This window comes from Lynx canadensis, chromosome C1, assembly GCF_007474595.2.
Source record: "Lynx canadensis isolate LIC74 chromosome C1, mLynCan4.pri.v2, whole genome shotgun sequence".
Classification (NCBI taxonomy): Eukaryota; Metazoa; Chordata; class Mammalia; order Carnivora; family Felidae; genus Lynx; species Lynx canadensis.
In genome coordinates, this window is record NC_044310.1 from 102233646 (window position 1) to 102253818 (window position 20173).

At 38.9% G+C, this 20173-nt stretch overlaps 1 protein-coding gene across 2 annotated transcripts in view; it reads right to left on the minus strand.

Moving 5' to 3' along the window:
• The window catches only part of NOTCH2 (notch receptor 2), a 164856-nt gene that overhangs the window by 69073 nt on the left and 75610 nt on the right, over window positions 1-20173 (minus strand). For both annotated transcript variants that reach the window (XM_030328181.1, XM_030328182.1), the window contains exon 5: window positions 11380-11502. In XM_030328181.1, coding sequence (XP_030184041.1) covers window positions 11380-11502 — 123 coding nt within the window. The remainder of the gene's footprint in view (window positions 1-11379; window positions 11503-20173) is intronic.

A 20173-nucleotide genomic window follows, 5' to 3' on the forward strand; every position in this document is an offset into this window, starting at 1 on the left:
CAACCAACTCTATGGGCAGCAGTGACTGTGAGCAGAATGAGTAAAACGGAAAAAACCAACATGGGGCCTATTGAAACATTCTGCAATCCGAAAGACGGAGAATGTAAATGTAGAAGAAGATGCGTACTTGTGAAAAAGTTCACTTCCAGAAATTAATACATCTTAGAAAGAGTTGGCTCTACATTCTCAATAAATGTAGACAAATGTAGGTTTTAAAAAGAGATGAAAAATAATACAGGACACTGGACTCTGATGAAGAAGGACAGGCTGAGAAAAAGGGAGAAATAGAGAAGACCTAGATACAACGAGTTAATATTGTAAGAATATAAAAATGCAATTCAAATAAATATCATAGTCGGAAGCTATGAAGGACAAACTGACAATGAAGAAAAATAAATTAATGTTATGAAGGAAATGCTTAGGAAGCGCTCATAAAATGCAAAGGAAAAACAAGAAAATTAAAATATCAAGAGAGAAGATCATAGCTACGAGAAAGAATGAAGACCTAATTAAAGATAATAGAAGACACAATACAAATGGGAAAAAAATGAAAAAGATAATCTTTTCTGAGGGGAGAATACCCCTAAGTCTGCAGATCCAAAGGGCAAAAGTACTAGGAGAAAAAATAATAGGGGTTTATCTAGACCCATGCTGGTTAAAGATTTTATTTTAAAGGGAAAGGAGATGGGGGGGAAGGAGAGAGAACGACTTGTCTGACATTGGACATCCCTATAATGTTCGCAAAACGCAAAGGAACAATGTCTAGGAACCTGTTAAGATTGATTTGTGACCCAAGAATTCAATATCTAGAATACATGCCATTTGTGTATGAAGGCAACTAAATCAAAAGGTATTTTTCAAATATCTAAGAGCTCTGAAGACATGCCAACATGCAACATTTGGAAAAAATTACTCAAAGATGTATTCATTTGACTGAAAAAATAAACCAAAATAAAGAATCCAGGAATGAAAAGGCTGTTACATAATTGTACTGGTAGTTAACAAAAAACAAGTTACATATAAAATTAAGTCTAAAATATTATAAAGTAGATTATAAAACAATGTAAATATCAAGAATAAGTTTAAAAGAAAATGCATAAGTTATTTTTCCTTCCCTTCCCCTATGATTAGCTGTTGTTTCTCAAATTCCATGAGTGAAATCATATATGTTTCTCTGCCTTTAGCATAATAATACACTCTAGCTCCACCGACATTGTTGCAAATGGCAAGATTTCATTCTTTTTCATTGCCAAGTAGTATTCCATTGTATGTATATATGTGTGTGTGTGTGTGTGTGTGTGTGTGTATGTGTGTATATATATACACACATACACACACACACACACACACACACACAAAAACATCTTTATCCATTCATCAGTCGATAGACATTTGGGCTCTTTCCATAATTTGGCTATTGTTGATAGTGCTGCTATAAACTTTGGGGTGCATGTGCCCCTTCAAATCAGCATTTTTGTATCCTCTGGATAAATTCCTAGTAGTGAAATTGCTGGGTCATAGGGTAGTTCTATTTTTAATTGAAGAAAAAATAAGATAAAAACGGAAGGAAGCAAACCATAAGAGACTCTTAAATACAGAGAACAAACTGAGGGTTGCAGGAGGTGAGGTAAGTGGGGGGATGAGTTAAATGGGTGGTGGACATTAAGGAAGGCACTTTCTGGGATGAGCACTGGGTGTCATATGTAAGAGATGAATCACTGGGTTCTACTCCTGAAGCCAAGACTATACTATATGTTAACTAATTTGAGTTTAAATAAAAAAAGAAAAGGCATAAGATTTTAAAATTCAACAGCAATGCTATGGTATGAATTAAAAAAAATTTTTTTAATGTTTATTTATTTTTGAGAGAGAGAGAGACACACACAGAGCTTGAGCAGGGGAGGGGCAGAGAGAGAGGGAGACACAGAATCCGAAGCAGACTCCAGGCTCTCAGCTGTCAGCACAGAGCCTGATGCGGGGCTCGAACTCACGAACCATGAGATCATGACCTGAGCGGAAGTTGGACGCTCAACCAACTGGGCCACCCAGGCGCCCCTAGTATGAATTTTTAAATCCCAGATCATATAAACAAAATCTGGAGAATGAAAACAAGATATAATGAAACTAAAAGTATGCTTATTCCTCATCTTACAGAAGAGGCAATTAGTATATGCAAAAGTTTCACTTTTGACACTAAAAAGTAGAGATGGATTCATATGCAAATTTTTCTATACAGGCATATTTAAAAAAAACTAATACCAATAATTTATTTTTATTAAAAATTTTTTTAATGTTTATTTATTTTTGAGAGAGAGAGACAGAGCATGAGCTGGGGGTAGGGACAGAGAGACACAGAATCTGAAGCAGGCTCCAGGCTCAGAGCCCAATATGGGGCTCGAACCCATGAACAGCGAGATCATGACCTAAGCTGAATTCGGAAGCTTAACCGACTGAGCCACCCAGGTGCCCCTAAATACTAATAGTTTAAATCATCTCACATCTTTCTGTTGTCCTCATAGACCAATCTCCACCTCCCTGAATGACTTACACATGTGACTTAAAATCTTACTCCTTCTCTTCCCATCTCCCATTAAATTAACTACCTGAGTTGAGGACTAATAAGGTCATCTAAGCCAAGAGTTCTTACTTTTCTCAACCCAACAGCCTCCATATCTGCTCCATATCACAAGCACATTCACATTTTGGATCTAATTATGAGACACTCATTGTTCCAACCCTACGTTCTCAAATTTGGTACTTCAACTCTGATGATAACTTCCCATTTCCCTCCTTTCCCATTCCCAACAACCATTTCACCTAATTATCCCCTACTAACACTTGTAAGAGTCAAGCCCTCCTAAATAACCCAGTTCATTAGCCAACCCCCTTCTAGCTGCCTTACTTCAGTCTAGCCTAGGTTCTATGGTCTATCATATGAATGCATGAATGAATGAATGAATGAATGAATGAATGAATGAATGAATGAATGAAGTTTCTGTCCCCTACAGCTACTGCCCTGCATTTCTCCCCTTTTTAGCTTACAAAACTCTTGAGTAAGTGATCTATACCCACTCTTCCCCTTTCTCCTTCCTCCACACCCACCTTTCCCACCCCCCAATTTAACCCCTTGCAATTTGGCTTCCTTCTCTCCTTTATACTAAAACTACATTTTAGAAGATTTCCAATGACCTCAAAAATGCTTACTAACTCTTTGCAGTTATCATTCTTATCTCAGTGTCTTGGTGGTCATTCATTCAAAAACTACTATTTGTTACCATTGGTCCTGAGAATGCCAAAATAAGTAAGACCACCCCCATCCTCCAGAGGCTGAGAGTCTCTCAGGTGAGGTAAGCATATAAACCAGTAACAGTGGTAAAATATCACAGATGCCACCACAGAAGCATGCAGAGCTGAGTCAAGGGCACAGTCTTAAAATGCAGCCCCTGGCTCAGGGATGCTGTCATGGCAAAGCTTTTCCCAACAGGCACACATCCCCTTTCCCCCACCTTCCTTCTTTGGATCCCTTTCCTTCTCCACTTTCTGAAATGTGGACATTTTTCACAATTTAGATCCAAACTTTCTGTTCTCATACCACACACTTCCCTTACAGACCTGAAACGTTCCCAGGGCAAACAAAAGCAACATTCAAAATCTGAGTCTAGAGCCCTTGCCTCTAATTTTGACCTCCTGGGTCTTACTGTTAAGTGTTTTTCTCTTGGAAAACTCACCAGCATCTCTAGTCCATTTCTGTCTCTGTCAGTAGAATCCACATTCTCCCATTATGCAGATTCAAAACAGAAGCTAACTCTGCTCTGTTTCCCCCTTCATCCAACCAACTACTTAGATGGCCCCCAATTCCTATCCATCTCTTCTTTCAAACTCATGTTGATTCATAGTTTCTACCTCCTACTGTGGTTACATATAGACTTTCTTCTTTCTTCCTAGTGAATTTGACCACTCTTAAAAGAATTGATTTCTTTCTTCTCTGTGTCTTTTATAGCATCCAGCATAGTATACTGGATATTACAGTATATTCAATAAATATGTTATAGAAGCTATCTTACAACCATTCTGTGGGAGCTTGAAAAGCCATGGAGTGAAAATGGATCTAGCCTTGGGGACAGCCAATGCCGGACATGGAGTCATGGACCACCAGGGCACAAAAAATCCCTCATTCTCGCCTCCTGCATTTTGTGGGGGGCTATCCTAACCACTCACCCCTGTTCACACCAACATGACCACTCATCAACTCTGAGACCTTTGGGATGAGGGTGATTCAGGTCAGCACCCTGACGGTCTGCCCAGCTGACAGAAAACTGAAATTGGGTGGGGAAGGAGAATTCCAGAAAACAGGCTTTCATCAAGTCCTCACAATCAAGTTCACAGCAGAGAAATTGAAATGGGAGATTTATGTTCCCGTTCCCTCATGCAAAATACAAATGAGAACACTTGTGTAGTCCCAGATACGAATAGTTTCCACTCTCAACCAAAACCCTCCAATCCTACAGTATTTAACAAACAGAGAAGTGGTTGTGACAAAAGTCTCATCCTAGGGAGCAGCTTGTCACCAACCAGAGGTGAGACTGAAATGAGACATCTAATTCAAAATCAAAATACTGCCATGAAAAGACTCCATTCCCAGACACAGGAGCTCACGCACCACCTTTGGCAATATGTACTTGCTGATTCATGCCAAAAGTTTTTACTGAAATTGGAGCAACTAACAATAAAGGGAATTGTAACCAACTCTTCGGGCTCATCATGTTATAAAAGGAGAGTGGAGAGAAAATGTGGTTGGTTTTATTTGACTCATGTCCACCTAACTTCCATTGTTCACTTCTGCTTAGCGTCCCAGAGCACTATTCCAAGCCCAAGCTGAAATTACATTTCTGGGTTAATAACAAGCACAGGAAAATAAATCACATCTGCCCTAGGAGTGAACCCAAACCAAGAGTTGCCAGAGAGGAATTTGTGAGTTGAGTCTAGAGGCAACTTTAATTCTGAAGGAAATGAACCTTTAAAAAGAAAATCCAAATAGCTATCCATGTAGACAAAACATTAATCTACACTGCTTTAATTAATTTGGGGGCCTTTTATAACTTTGTTTTCTCTTAAGTGGATATCTGCCAGAGCAGAACTTCTCTCATAAGATATCTTGGGGCCAAATACAGTAATAGTAAAGACATTTGTGCTCAGGCTTCATCAAATCCTTAGGTTTATTTCCATTTCCTAAAGGAATATCCAACTACTCAGACTTCTCTCTACAATAAAATCCCTATAAAAAAGGAAACCATTTGCCCAACCCCCAACACCGATTTCTTTCTTTCACCTGGGCTTTAGTTCATCCAGAAGAGTGGTAGCTTTTGAAGGTACAAACTGATACTATTCTAGATGGCCATGTCAGGTGAAAAGACTAGATCAGAACACAGTTCTGTCCCAAACTGATGTGGAAATCACACCAGAACAAGGCCGACATGCTTTCTTCTGATGAGGCCAACCTAACCCCCCCTGTGCAGACAGTTGCAAGTCTATCCTTCTACTCCCCCAGATCAGAGATGATGCTCCAGCACAGTAGCAGCAATGGTAATGCCTACAGAACACCCTCCCACCTGACGTAGTGCTGTCCGACAGGAGTATCATGAAACACACAGATATAATTTAAAATTTTCTGCTAGTACTTAAAAAAAGGAAAAAGAAACCAATGAAACCAACTTTCATATCTTATTTTATCTAGTTCAATATATCCCAAACACTATCATTTTGGTATCTAACCAATATTTAAAACATTATTAGCAAGACATTTTACATTTATCTTGCATGCTAAGTTTTCAAAATCAGGTATTTAGGGGCACCTGGGTGGCTCAGTCAGTTAACCATCCGACTTCGGTTCAGGTCATGATCTCATGGTTCATGAGTTCAAGCCCCACATCGGGCTCTGTGCTGACAGCTGAGAGCCTGGAGCCTGCTTCAGATTCTGTGTCTCCCTAGCTCTCTGCCCCTCCCCCCACCCACACTCTGTCTCTGTCTGTCTCCCTAAAATAAGTAAACTATTTAAAAAATTCAAAATCAGGTATTTTACAGCTATAGCACATCTCAATTCAACCTGTCACACTTCAGATCCTCAACAGCAAAATATGGCTAATGATTACCGTATCAAACAGCATGGATCTACAATGTTTTTTACATGAAAAGTACAATTCACAGTTGTGATTGTAATTTACCATTACATTTAAATGAAATTTAATTTACATGATAAATGAAAGGCTCAAAAAGCTTTTCATTGAGCCATTTATTCTCCCAATACCCCAATAAAGTAACTAAGAGATATTAGCTCCATGGATAGCAAATAAAGCCTTCTGAAGAAAAGGAAGCTGACTCATTTATCCCAAATCAAACCATGAAAAGACTTGGAAAACATTTCTGGTCATCTTGAAGCCCAGAACTTGCTACAAAAGACCAAACCTTCTGCATCTGTGCAGTTATAAAACAACACAGTACCTATCGGGCTCCTGTCATTAAAAACTAATATAATGCTGGGCACCTGGGTGGCTCAGTCAGTTAAGCACCCGACTTAGGCTCAGGTCGTGATCTCACAGTTCATGAGTTGGAGCCCCGCATCAGGCTCTGTGCTGACAGCTCGGAGCCTGGAGCCTTCTTAGGATTCTGTGTCTCCCTCTCTCTCTGCCCCTCCCCTGCTCATGCTCTGTCTCTCTCTATTTCAAAAATAAATAAACATTTAAAAAAAATTTTTAAACTAATATGCTGTATGTTAACAGCACTGGAATTAAAATAAAAAACATAATTAAAAAAACATGGCAAATTTACAAATCTCCTTTATTTCAAAGTGATACCTAATTTCTTCAGCTATGTAATCCCATCCATTCTTTTTCAAGTTTGTTTATTTATTTATTTATTTTGAGAGACAGTGCCATGCAGGACAGGGAAGAATTTCAAAGCAGGCTCTGCACTGTCAGCGCAGAGTGTGATACAGGGCTCGAACCCACAAATCATGAGATCCTGACCTCATCCTGAGCCAAAATCAAGAGTCAGATGCATAAGCAACTGAGCCACCCAGGCGCCCCTAATCCCATCCATTCTTTTTCAGATACTTAGAACTTCATTTCCTCTCCTAGTAGATAACTCCAACCCTTCTTTACTATTGCGTCAAAAGCCAGATCAAATAACAGTTCATACTTCAACACTACAGCTACAAATTATAGGAGGAGTTCTGAACAAAGCTGCAATAAGGCTCTTGGATACAGTAAAAAAAAAAAAAAAAAAAAAAAAATCACCAGACTGAATAAAATATTAACTCAATATTGACTTTTAATTTCAAAGTAACCAGAAAAATTTCTAAAATGGAAAACAATCAAAGAATAAATCACCATTTTCTAAAATAATAGAACTGTAAATTGAACTTAGTCTATTAAACAGACTCAGGAGCACCTGGGTGGCTCAGTCAGTTGAGCATCTGACTTCAGGCTCAGGTGATGATCTCACAGTTCATGAGTTTGAGCCCCACGTTGGGCTCTGTGCTGACAGCTCAGAGCCTGGAGCCTGCTTTGGATTCTGTGTCTCCCTCTCTCTCTGCCCCTCCCCTGCTCACGCTCTGTTTGTCTGTCTGTCTCTCTCTCAAAACTAAATAAAAACATTAAATTTTTTTAAATAAATAAAATAAAAAGGCTCAAAATCTTTAAAAAATTTTAAAAAACAACCCATAGAGTCAATTTGTATAGAAAAAAGACCACAGATTTGAGCACAGACTTGGACTTCAACAAGTCTAGATTCAAACCCTAACCCAACCACTATGTGCCTTGAGTAAACTGTTTAACCCTTCTAAATATCCATCATCATATTTAATAAACACTACCCCTAATACAGTTATCACAAAGATCACAAAAAATAAAACACTGTAATTAGCACAGTATCTGGTTACTAACAAACATTAGTTAACTACCAGCCCAGTCCCATTCATTTCTTTAATTTGTATAAAACAGAAAATATTAATCTGAATTTATAGCTCTGATATCAATAGAAATAGGAACACTGTGATGCCCAATTTTCTTTTTATTCTTCTCAGAATGAGGTGAGGGCTGGGATGGTGAACAGCTCAGCTGTATGCTACTGAGAACAAAGGTCTGTAAAGAGTTCTGGTAAGTGGTGTCCTCAACAACAGTTCAGTCACCCCGTAACTCAGTGTCTTCCTCACCTCAACCATTTAATAAAGCCAATACGAATGTGGTGAGCACTGTCACCTATGAATGTATGGGGTAGTAAGAGAACCCAGAGAATACCTACCTAGCTCAACCTGGAGGGAGGTCATGGAAAATTCCCTGAAGGAGGCAGTCACCTGACCTAAACCAGGCAGGCAAAACTGGTGAGGACTACAGGGAAAGGAGCGGAGAAGGGAAAGCTGTAGAAAAAGAACTGTGTGAGTGAAGACATAGGATGTGGTTAGATGTGGGAGAACTGGAAGCAGTTCTTATTGCTGGAGTATGAAGCGCTGTTGGATGCATGAGAAGAATGGAGAAGCAAACAGGGCTGGGGCCAGGAAGGAATTCATATAACAGAGGAAGGACCTTGGACTTGACCCTGTCAATAATGGGGATAGCAAACAACAAGGCTGCCACTGGGGGCGCCTGGGTGGCTCAGTCGGTTAAGTGTCCGACTTCAGCTCAGGTCATGATCTCGCGGTTCATGAGTTCTAGCCCTGCGTCAGACTCTGTGCTGACAGCTCAGAGCCCGGAACCTGCTTCAGATTCTCTGTCTCTCTGTCTCTCTGTCTCTCTGTCTCTCTGTCTCTCTGTCTCTGCCCCTCTCCTGCTCACACTGTCTCTGTCTCTCAAAAATAAATGTTAAAAAAAATTAAAAAAAAAAAAGGCTGCCACTAGAAATCAAAGAATTGGCATGAGTGAAAAAAGAGGAAGGAAATCTGTGGTGGGAAACCGAAGACTGAGAGTCACTTTAAATGACAGCACATCAAAAGAAATAAATATTGCCACAGTGAACTTATCCAGCATTTCTGCCAACCTTTCTAAAAAAATGCACACACACATGGAGAAAGAAACATCCTATAAGGATGTTCATATAAAGAGGTACTTCTTAAAAATCCTGGGGTATGAAATTGTATTAAAATATCATTTCAGGGGCGCCTGGGTGGCGCAGTCGGTTAAGCGTCCGACTTCAGCCAGGTCACGATCTCGCAGTCTGTGAGTTCGAGCCCCGCGTCGGGCTCTGGGCTGATGGCTCAGAGCCTGGAGCCTGTTTCCGATTCTGTGTCTCCCTCTCTCTCTGCCCCTTCCCCGTTCATGCTCTGTCTCTCTCTGTCCCAAAAATAAATAAACGTTGAAAAAAAAAAAAAATATCATTTCACTGGCAGAGCTTTCCCCAAGATTGCACCTTCCTAGTTAATATCAAAGCAGAAAACTGAGTGTAGTATCAAAGAAAAATCAGCAATGAAATCACGATAGCATTTAATCTTTATTGGCATCAGAAGCCTTAGTACCTAATACAACAAAGAGACACTCTCCCACAGGGCAAGGAGATTATTAGAATGGGGTCAAATTCCCAACAAGCATCTCATCCTGTCCAATATCACTGTAAGGATCATTAAAAAGAGAAAAATTTTAATCTTTCCAGTTATTATTATCATTACTTCACAGTAATTTTTTTGAATTGAAAAAAATGGCCTCTGAAAAAACCTACCAGAGAAATGGCAAAAGCTAAAGAGGAGAGAGAATATGACAGAAAGAGCAGAGGGTTGGGAGTGAGGTCCTAGGATCAAGACACCAAGAAGAAATTCTAGAGGAAGTCCAATACTAGGGAAACCCAGTAGAAAAGTATTAGAAAGAACAATCTGGGGATTAAAAGCAAAAATGTGTGCCCTTCCAGGAAATCATGTTATTAAAGTTTTAAACCCTTTCAATCTTTTTCTATTCATAGTGTACAGCTCTAAAGAGTACTCTAAATAATTAGCTGCTACAGATAAGGGAAAGCAATTTGGAGACTAAAGAATACCAGGTAGTAATGGCGGCAATCCAACATTAAGACTTCTTTGCTGGGCAAAATCCCTCCCTGGTGCTGGAGTTTCTTCCTTATGACATTAGCTTATTCTTGGGTTTCCACATTAAATCATCAAGTTCTCTCAAAAGGGCTCAGTTCTTAGTCACTTAATCAGCTCTTAATTGTTTCCACTTTCAGTTAGATAAACAGATGTAAACAGAAATTAGAACCAAATGTCTGCATAAAATCACTTAACTTTCAAAAATAAGTGGAAAATCTGCCTGAGACAACATCAGACACTTCCAAGAGGCTGTAAAATTAAGCAAGACTACTCTTCTAATGTCAGAGGCAGAAAAATCTATCGTACGTGCAAAAGGGGATACAAAAAAGGAAAAAAATTAGAAATGTAGACGGGTGTCATAAAAATAATGTCATCAAGACTGGGTGGCTCAGTTGGTTAAATGTCCGACTTCGGCTCAGGTCATGATCTCACAGCTCGTGAGTTCGAGCCCCGCGGCGAGCTCTGTGCTGACAGCTCAGAGCCTGGAGCCTGCTTTGGATTCTGTGTCTCCCCCTCTCTCTGCCCCTCCCCTGCTCACGCTTGCACTCTCTCTCTGTGTCAAAAATAAATAAGCTTAAAAATAAAAAATTTTTTTTAAATAATAATGTCATCAACAGTACCTGCCCTGCAATTATCCTTTGAATAATTACAGAACATGACAATAAGATGAAACAGATTTCTGTCCATGAATAAGCTCTGAACTCTTGTAGTGTGTATAACTTATTTTCACTTTTTAGTTGGAAGAAGGAAGAGTATTTCAATAGCTTTTTCATACGATTATGATTATTCTTTGATACTACACCAAAACTTAACAAGTTGTAGGTTTTATCCCAGCTTTACTGAGATATAGTTGACATATAACATCGTAGAAGTTTAGAGTATACAATGTGATGATTTGATATATGTGTGCGTTAACACATCCATTACTTCAGATAGTAACCATTTGTTTGTAAGTGTGGTAAGAACATTTATATTTTCATAGTTAATTATGTTCTCATCCTCTCAAATATTTATTAAGTATCTGCTATGTTCCAGGCAATGTGCTGCTTTTCCCAGACCTCAGAGTCTGTCAGTCATGCTCTTCCCTCATACCTGCCAGAACACCTCAGCATGGTGCTGAGTTCAGAGCAGCTGCCCAATAAATACCTGTAAAAAGATTTTTCTTTAAATGAACATAATAAGAGAACATATGGGGTTAGTACTATACCCAATGATGTAGCACAGAGAGCCTTGTAAAAGATGCTCACTTCACTAGCAGCCTGCCTCTGGTCACCAACCCACATCCCCTTCTGACTGAGTCACCACAGCGTGCATACCTGTCCACTGAGGGGGGCAGCGGCAGTTGTAAGTATTAACCCCATCCACACAAACTCCTCCATTCTGACACTTGTGGTTAGGGCAGTCATCAATATTCCGCTCACAGGTGATCCCTTCAAAACCTGGTTACAGAAGAACAAGAAAAAATAATGAATTCTCAGGCAGAAGTGATCAGCTCTTCCACAGAACACGGTCATCAGAACAGACCTACTTCATTATTTCAGTTCAACAGCCAGCAGCTGGCCATGTATCTGCTCATCATACAGACTCACCAAACAAAAAATCCCCCAATCTTCTGTCTTCTCTTACCTCAAGAATAGCTAGACAGTTAAAGTGACTCATTATGCCAACGACATGACATGCCTTCACAGTTACCTCACAAGTACTTCAAAGTATTTTTATGAAATAAAATCCCACTGAAGATAAATGTCTACTTGGACAACTATTCACTGGTTCTTTAAAAAAGGCGGGGAGGGGAGTAGATTTTCCCCTGCTCCATGCTGGATTAATAGGGAGAACAGATAAAAGATCACCTAATTAAATTTAAATTCAGTTACTTTTTTCTTGGGGAAAAAAGTTTTCCTAGGAAAACTAGGTTGGGGTGAGGAACATAAGAAAATACTAAGCTCACAGTCTAAAGATACGGGTCAAGTTCCAATCTCACTACCTACAAGCTTTTGAACACGGTAAATTACAAACTCTGAATTTCCTTCCTCATCTGTAAAATGAGGCTGATTCCACTTGAGCAACCTGTCTTCCTAGGTTGTTATGAGTGTCGTATCATGAGTACATTATATATGTAAAAAGCTGTCCGAAAATGGGATGGCATTATTACTAATTAAACTTACCAGCCTTTCAAATTCTTCCTCCTGCTCTGCACATTTACAGCATTATTTCCTTTCTCTTGATTTTTCACTTTTATGAAAAGTGAAACCAGCACACCAAGCTTCATCCTAACTGCCCACAGTGTGTTTCTCTGTACTTTATATATTGAGCTTTTTCTTTTCTTTCTCCTTGTTGCCAAATCCCTTAGCTATTAAAATAGAAGACTACCAGCTTTAAAACTGAATGTTCAACTGAACAGTCTCCTGTTTGAAATATAGTATGACTAACTATTTGCCTCTTCAAAATGTCCCTTAAGGTTCCTCTTCCTCACTCAAAACACTTATTGGGTCTTAAACTAGGCACTGGGGATATAGCTGTGAGTAAAAAGAGACAGAGTGTCTCTGCTTCTGGGTTATTTACAGCCTGGTGAGCGGGACAGACATCAATCACATCTTGCTTTATGCATCCCTACCACGAGCTACTGTGATATTCGACATTTGTTCTGTTACACGGCAACATGGCTGATTTCTCTGAATAAAGTGACAGTCATGTAAATGGGTATAAACCAAATGGCAAAAAAAAAGAAAAAAAAATTTACCGAGAGACCAAAGGAAATTACTTCATAGAAGATGGGGATAATTGAAAGCTTGACTAAAGAGAATTCTATTTCTCCAGGCATTTGGTACTCAGTCCATTCAAGCAGATGAATCACTAAGCAAGCTTGAGAAAGACTATGAAAATTTTTATAGACTCCAACTTTTAAAAATTTATCATATTACTCACATCTGTTTAATCATATGAAAGTCCTACAAATGAACTAGGTCAGACAATGCTGGTTTAAGCCCACCCCTAATTAAGATAAAGTGAGGGCAAGTCTGCAGAGCCACCAAGTAGCAGTGTCTGAACAAGACCTGAGGTCTTTGCTCCTACTCTCGTGCTCTTAATGGAAACATTCTTTAGAAAACTTAAAAATACAGTTTTAGAGTGTGAGAGGGAAGTAGGGCTCCTGGCCCACCACTGCTAGAACCTGTGTGGTCCAGTGGTATTCTAGAACTAGTAATGGCTATCCTCCCTCTAAGTTGATCTGTCTGGTGACTAAGACTAATACGGTTGACTACAGTGTCAGAGAGGTGATAAAGCCCTTGTCGTCAAACTATTAGGAATTGAAACTGTGACCCTGAATTTGTATTAGCCAGTGCTACAACTAACTGAATTCACCAACCACAGACAGGTTAAGAAAGCAGAAGCATTTCAGTAAACCACAACATATAAGAAATAAAATGTTTTCTTTTTATGACTATTTTCAAGGTTATTCTTCCCTGTCAAAGGTAAGTAGGTAAAAAGGCAGGTTAGTGAGAGTCAACTTGTAATTAGAGCATGGCCTCTGAGGCCAAACTGCCTAGTTTGCCCATGCAATAGGTGAGTGAACATAGGTAAGATACGTGGCCTTTCTTTCCTCCCTGGGGGAATTAACAGGACCTACCTCAAAGGGTTACTATAAAGAGTAAATGAGTTAGATATATATTGCCCTTAATTCAGTAAATGTGCAGGGACAACTGAATATCTACAGACAAAAGAATAAATTGGACCCCTTTCCCACACCAACTCAAACTCTTAAGGGTTAAAGCTGTTAAGACTCTCAAAAGAAAACACAGGAGTGAATCTCTATAACTCAGGCTAGGCAAAGCTTTCTTAAATATGACTAAAAGCACAAGCAACAAAAGAAAACATAAAAAGTTTGGAGTTCGCCAAACTTTAAAAACATTTGGGCTTCAACAGAAACCATCAAGAAAGTGAAAAGACAGACCACAGAATGAGAAAGAATATTTGTGAATCATGTATCTAATAAGACACTTGTATCCAGGATATATAAAGAACTCTTACAGCAATAATAAAAATACAATATAAGTAATATAATAATAAAAAGGCAAATAGCCCATTATAGAATGGGTAAAGGACCTAAATAGACATTTCTCCAAATATGACACACAAATGGCCAATGAGCACATGAAAAGATGCTCAACATCATCAGCCATCACAGAAATGCCAATCAAAACAACAATGAGATATCATTTCACACCAACTAGGATGGCTGTAATAAAAAAGACAGACAATAATAAGTGTTATTGACAGACAGTAACAACCTCATATACTGCTGGTTGGGATGGAAAATAGTGCAGCCACTTTGGAATAGTCTGGCAGTTTCTGAAAAGGTTAAACAGAGTTACCATATCACCCAGCAAGTATAGACCCAAGAGAAATAAAAACATGTCCATACAAAAGCTTGTACAACAATGTTCACAGTGGCCTTATTCATAATAGTCAAAAAAGCAGAAGTCACCCAAATGTCAATTAACCGATGAATGGATAAATAAAATGTGGTGAGCACTGAGTAATGTGTAGAATTGTTGAATCAATGCTTTACACCTGAACTAATACAACATTGTATGTTAATTATACTTCAATTTTTAAAAAGTGGGAAACAATGTGGTAAATCTGTATGTACAATGGAAAATTTTTCAGCCATGAATGGAATGAAGTACTGATATCTCCTGTAACATGAGTGAACTCTGAAAACATCATGAAAACATTAGGTGAAAGAAGCCAACCATGCAATCATCACACAAGAAATGTCTAGAACAGACCAATCGATAGAGACAAAGTAGATTAGTACTTGCCCAGTGCTGGGGGAGAATCAGGGGCCAGTGCAATATGAGTGCTAATGGTACAGGGTTTCTTTTGGGGTGATAAAGATGCTCTAAACTTGTGGTGATGGTTACACATCTGTGAATACACTGAAAACCACTCAATTGTACACTTTTAGAGAGTAAATTATATTGTATACAAATTATATCTCAATAAAGCTATTATATTAGGTGGAAAGCACTTAAAACAGTGCTTGATGCATAATAAGTAATCTACACATATTAATACTACTATGTATGTATAGAATCAAAGCAGCCCTTAGAACTTACCTACTCTAATCCTCTTATGTTACAGATGAAGAAGTTGAGGGCCACATGGCTGACTTATCCAAGTTTACATGCCTAATAGGTAGGAGTCAGTACTGAACCAGTTTCAATCAGTATGCTGTCTAGGGACCCCAGAGTTCCCTTACAAAAATGTGAAAAACTGACCTAAGGTTAAAAGTTCCCATGTCTGAGAAAACTCAAGCCAAATTAGTTCTCCTTCAGAGTTAAGACAGGATTTATGCTTTAAAAATAGAGATACAGACCTCTTTTTGGAAACAGCTAGCAAATTCTTGTAAGAAAGTCTACCCAAGAAGGGGAGGCAGTGGAAAGGCTTATATGAATAAGTTACAGTGCAATCACTTCTTAAAAATATATTTTAAAGTTTTAAAGGAAAGGGAAACAGACAAGTCTCCAGACCTGTGGGTGGGATGGGTGTAACAGACTTACAAAGAGGCTCACATGACCGTACTAAAAGGAGTCTACTGCTTAAAGCCAATTCACATCCTTAAAAGGCCAAAAGAAGACAAATTAAACTTAGAAGGAACATTTTAAGACTGTGCTGTTATAAAACCATGGCCCACGTAACTGATAAATGATGACAGTAAGGGTGGGGAGCAGAAAAGAATCTTCTGAACTTGTCATCCCACACAGAGAACAGCATCTCTCAAGAAAGCATCCATATCTTTCCATTTTCAGAGCCCGGGATGTGTGATGGTGGAAAGGCTTGTGGAGAGGCACAAAGAAGAGAGCACAAAGAAGAGAAGAGGACACAACCAGCGTTCTCTCAGACCGCAGGAACAGCTTTAGTCCATAGGGATGAAAGAGTGAGGAAAGTCCGCAGGAACAGCTTTAGTCCATAGGGATGAAAGAGTGAGGAAAAAAACCAGGAATATCTAAACCTGGACAAAGGCAAATTCTATAGGGCTACCTCCCCCCCCCCCCCCCCCAATTTCCCAAGAAGAAATCTGTCACAAAAGCAAACTGGTCCCATCTCTGTCCAATGGGTTTTCTTGGCACACATCTTCCGTTCTCTGAATGGGCCGAGATGAGCTTGCTGATGCTCATGACCAGCCCATGGATCCCCCAGCCCCACCACCACCCCAGGCTGCTGGTCCAACATGCCTCCCTTGATATCTCCCTAATGATCTCCACTCTTCAAACTTGATCACCAAAAGAGTCAGAGAAATTAATAAGGTAATTCAAGAGAAATAAATTCAGTATATATGTTTAATTTTTTTAATTCCGGAATACAAGAATTCTCTCTTGTATCACATTCAATTCAGTCATTTGAAAACTATTCATTGGGTCTCAATTTTGTGCCAGGCACAAATAAGTTGGGTACTGGCAGGAAGAGTTAAAATGAGAGTGTCTACTGGGAAAGATGAACAAATAATCAGTTTGGTAAGTGCTGTGCCAGAGGTATATGGATTGCCAAAAGACCTTAGGGAGGTCTTTAATCCCTGTGGGGACTGGGAACAAAGAAAGAATTTCAGTGAAATAGGTGCCTTTGACACATCATGAGTTCTATATAAAAAGGTGTTCTACATAAAAGGTGGGGTAGACAGGGGGAAGAAAGTGATAGAAAGCTGAGGAGATAGTATGGTCCAAACTACTGAGCACAGGAGAATAGGAAAGACTTCCAAGAACATCAACTAAAACTGGAACTGAAATAATGCACCCTGGAAAGTGGTATGATCATTTCTGCATCTGCTCCAGAGAAACCTGCCAAAGTATGATTAGTATAATACCCAAGAGAAAGTCACATGCCCCTGGCGTATGAGAATGCAAGAGGGAATTAATTCTAACAGTTTTAAAGCTCAGCAAGAACGAAGAAGACACAAAAACCACAAAATGTGTTTAAGCTTTATTTTCATGATACAGGGCTATCACATATGATCACCCTGTGCAGTCCAGAGGTAGTTTATAAGGAATAAACCTCCATTGTTTGGAGTAGACAGATCAGACAGCTTTTTATGAATTTTTTTTTAAAAATCATAGAGGAATAGAGAGGTGTGGGAGAGAAAGAAAAAGGGAAAGTACATTGGGGACCGGCCAATCCAACTGTAAATTCACAAGGCATGGCCAATAAATTCAAACAACCCACTGTTCTCTGATTACTTGTGCTGCTTCCCAAAACCAGCCTAATTCATTCTCTCCCCACTAACTGGTCCTAACCCAAAAGTATTGGGAATCAATGATTCAATAATTTATTTTCTATTTTGTTGTTATGTTAAAATTATTCTGGCTAAGTGCCCCTCCTCGGGGCTTCTGCTAAAGACTTACTTAATGGTAGCCCATGAAGGATTTGGATTATTAACAGCTGATCATCCAAGAAGACGAAAACATGGTTCCTTGGTTTGATTCTATTAGTTCCCTCTTGAATATATTCCTTTTTTCTTTCCTCTGTGGAGAAACACTTCTTCCTCTGTCACATAAGAGGAGTTGTTTTTGCAGTTTTAATTCCCTCTGAGTCTTACAATGATACTAAAATACTAAACTCATATTCCTCAACCATAAAAAGGAATTAAATCTTGCTATTTGTGACAACGTGGATGGACCTAGAGGGTAGTATACGCTAAGTGAAATAAGTCAGACAGAGAAACACCAAAACCATATCATTTCATTTATATGTGGGACCTAAAAAACAAAACAGACTCTTAAATACAGAGAACAAACTGGTAATTGCCAGAAAGAAAGTGGGGTTGGGGTGGGCAAAATAGGTGAAAGGGATGAAGACATACAAACTTCCAGTAATAAAATAAATAAGGTCATGGAGGTGAAAAGTACAGCACAGGGAATGTAGCCTGTGATACTGTCATAATGTTGTATGGCAACAGATGGGACTACATTTACCACGGTGAGTAGTGTGTAATGCACAAAATTGTCAAATCACTATGTGGTACACCTGAAACGAATACAACATTGTATGTCAACTATACTTCAATAATAAAAATTTAAAAATCAACTCACAGAAATCATAGTGTCCTTTGCAGGAAAAGAACTGTAACTTGACCATTTGAATATAATCACCAACTTGGTTCACTGACTTTCAGAGTTGAAAAGTACTCTAAAATTCTTCTTATCCAGTATCATATCACACAAGAACAAAAGGAGAGTATGATTCCAGGAAGAAAATGAGGAGATCAAAATTACATTCTCAATACTATATTTTTGTTGATTGTTTCCTTCGATGGAAGGAGGTAGGCGGGGGATGGGCTAAACAGGTGATGGGTATTAAGTGGGGCACTTGTTGTGATGAGCACCGGGTGTCATACGCAATTGATGAATCACTGAATTCTACTCCTGAAACCAATATTACCCTATATGTTAACTAACTAGAATTTAAATAAAAACTTGAAACAACAACAACAAAATACTATGATATTATACTAAAACTCAGTTGGTCAATAAATATTTGAATGCCTATTATGAACCTGGCACTGTTTTGGGGTGCTTGGGGTACATCACTGAACAAAAACAAAGATCCTAGCTTTTACTCTGAAGAGAGAAAGAAGCAGCAGAATTTAGAGAAGACAGACAATAAACAATAGACATAATGAGGTAAATTATATAGCACAAATTATATACTAAGCAGATGATAAGTGTTACAGAAAAAGAAAAGAAAAAGTAGACCAGGGCCAATAATTAAGGGGATAGGGGTTGGTTACAATCTGAAATAGGGTGATCAGGGTAGGCCTCAATTAAAAGTGCAAAGACTTGAAATATGGCAGGAAGCGCACACAGGAGCTGCAGAATACCTTACCAAACCTTTTCCCCTCCTGCTGACTTGATTTCTCCTTTGAAGAAGGAATATTTTCAATTCAATTCAATTCAATTCCATTCAATTCCATTCCATTCAATTCAATATTTCTCATTTGAAATAACGATTCTCCTCAAATAAGGGTGTTATTTACATTGAGTGATTATTATTTTTTTATTATTTTTTAATGTTTATTTATTTTTGACAGAGACAGAGCACGAGCAGGGTAGAGGTAGAGAGAGAGACAGACAGACAGACAGACAGACAGAATCCAAAGCAGGCTCCAGGCTCTGAGCTGTCAGCACAGAGCCCGACGTGGGGCTCGAACTCACAAACCATGAGATCTGACCTGAGCTAAAGTTGGACACTTAACTGACTGAGCCACCCAGGCGCCCCGAGAGAGTGATTATTATTTTAAGTAAGTAACATTTTAGTCTCTCAAATAGTGTGGAGCATAATGGAAGGTGGGGCAAAGAGAATGATACTGCATTATGGAAAGGACTTGCTAAGAAAAAATAATCTCCAGACACTATTTCTCTGTATGGAAATAAGGTTAATACTCTCCAAACTCTACCTGGGACATAAAAACAGTGAGCATAAAATCTTACAAATTGTGTAAATACGTATTTATTCACAGTGTTACTGCATCATCTATTGTTTTGAATTCTTTTTAAATTTCTTTTTATCCATTGTCTAAGCTAATGTCATCTGTTTTGGATCATGGGACTCTGAAAGGCAAGAACTAGCCTACTTAACTATTTTAAATGTCTGCATGGTGCCATACATAGGCTGGAATGTAACAAAAAGTATTTGATCATAATTCGAAGTACTTTCTACTTTTTTTTTTAACCCAAACATCTTAAAAGCATTTAACAAAAAGTTTCACACATTTTCAAAGCACCTTCAGGGACAGACAAGCAGTGCACTGTGATTCAGTAAAATGCACAGGCTTTGGAAATAACCTGTCTGGGTTTTAGGACTCAGCCCGACCACATGTCAGCTGTGCAACTTTGGGTAAATGACTTAACATCTCCAAACTTGAGCTATTTCACCCGGGAAAACTAGAAAATAATACCTATCCCCAAGGTTTTTGTGTAATTGAGCTAATGGATGCAGAAGTACCTGGCACAGTGCCTGACTCATAAAAGGCACTGAATAAATGTTAGTTTTCTCTTTGCCAACTCTTCTCCCCGCCCCTGCATCCTCATCCCAAAACCCAACCCACACACACACACA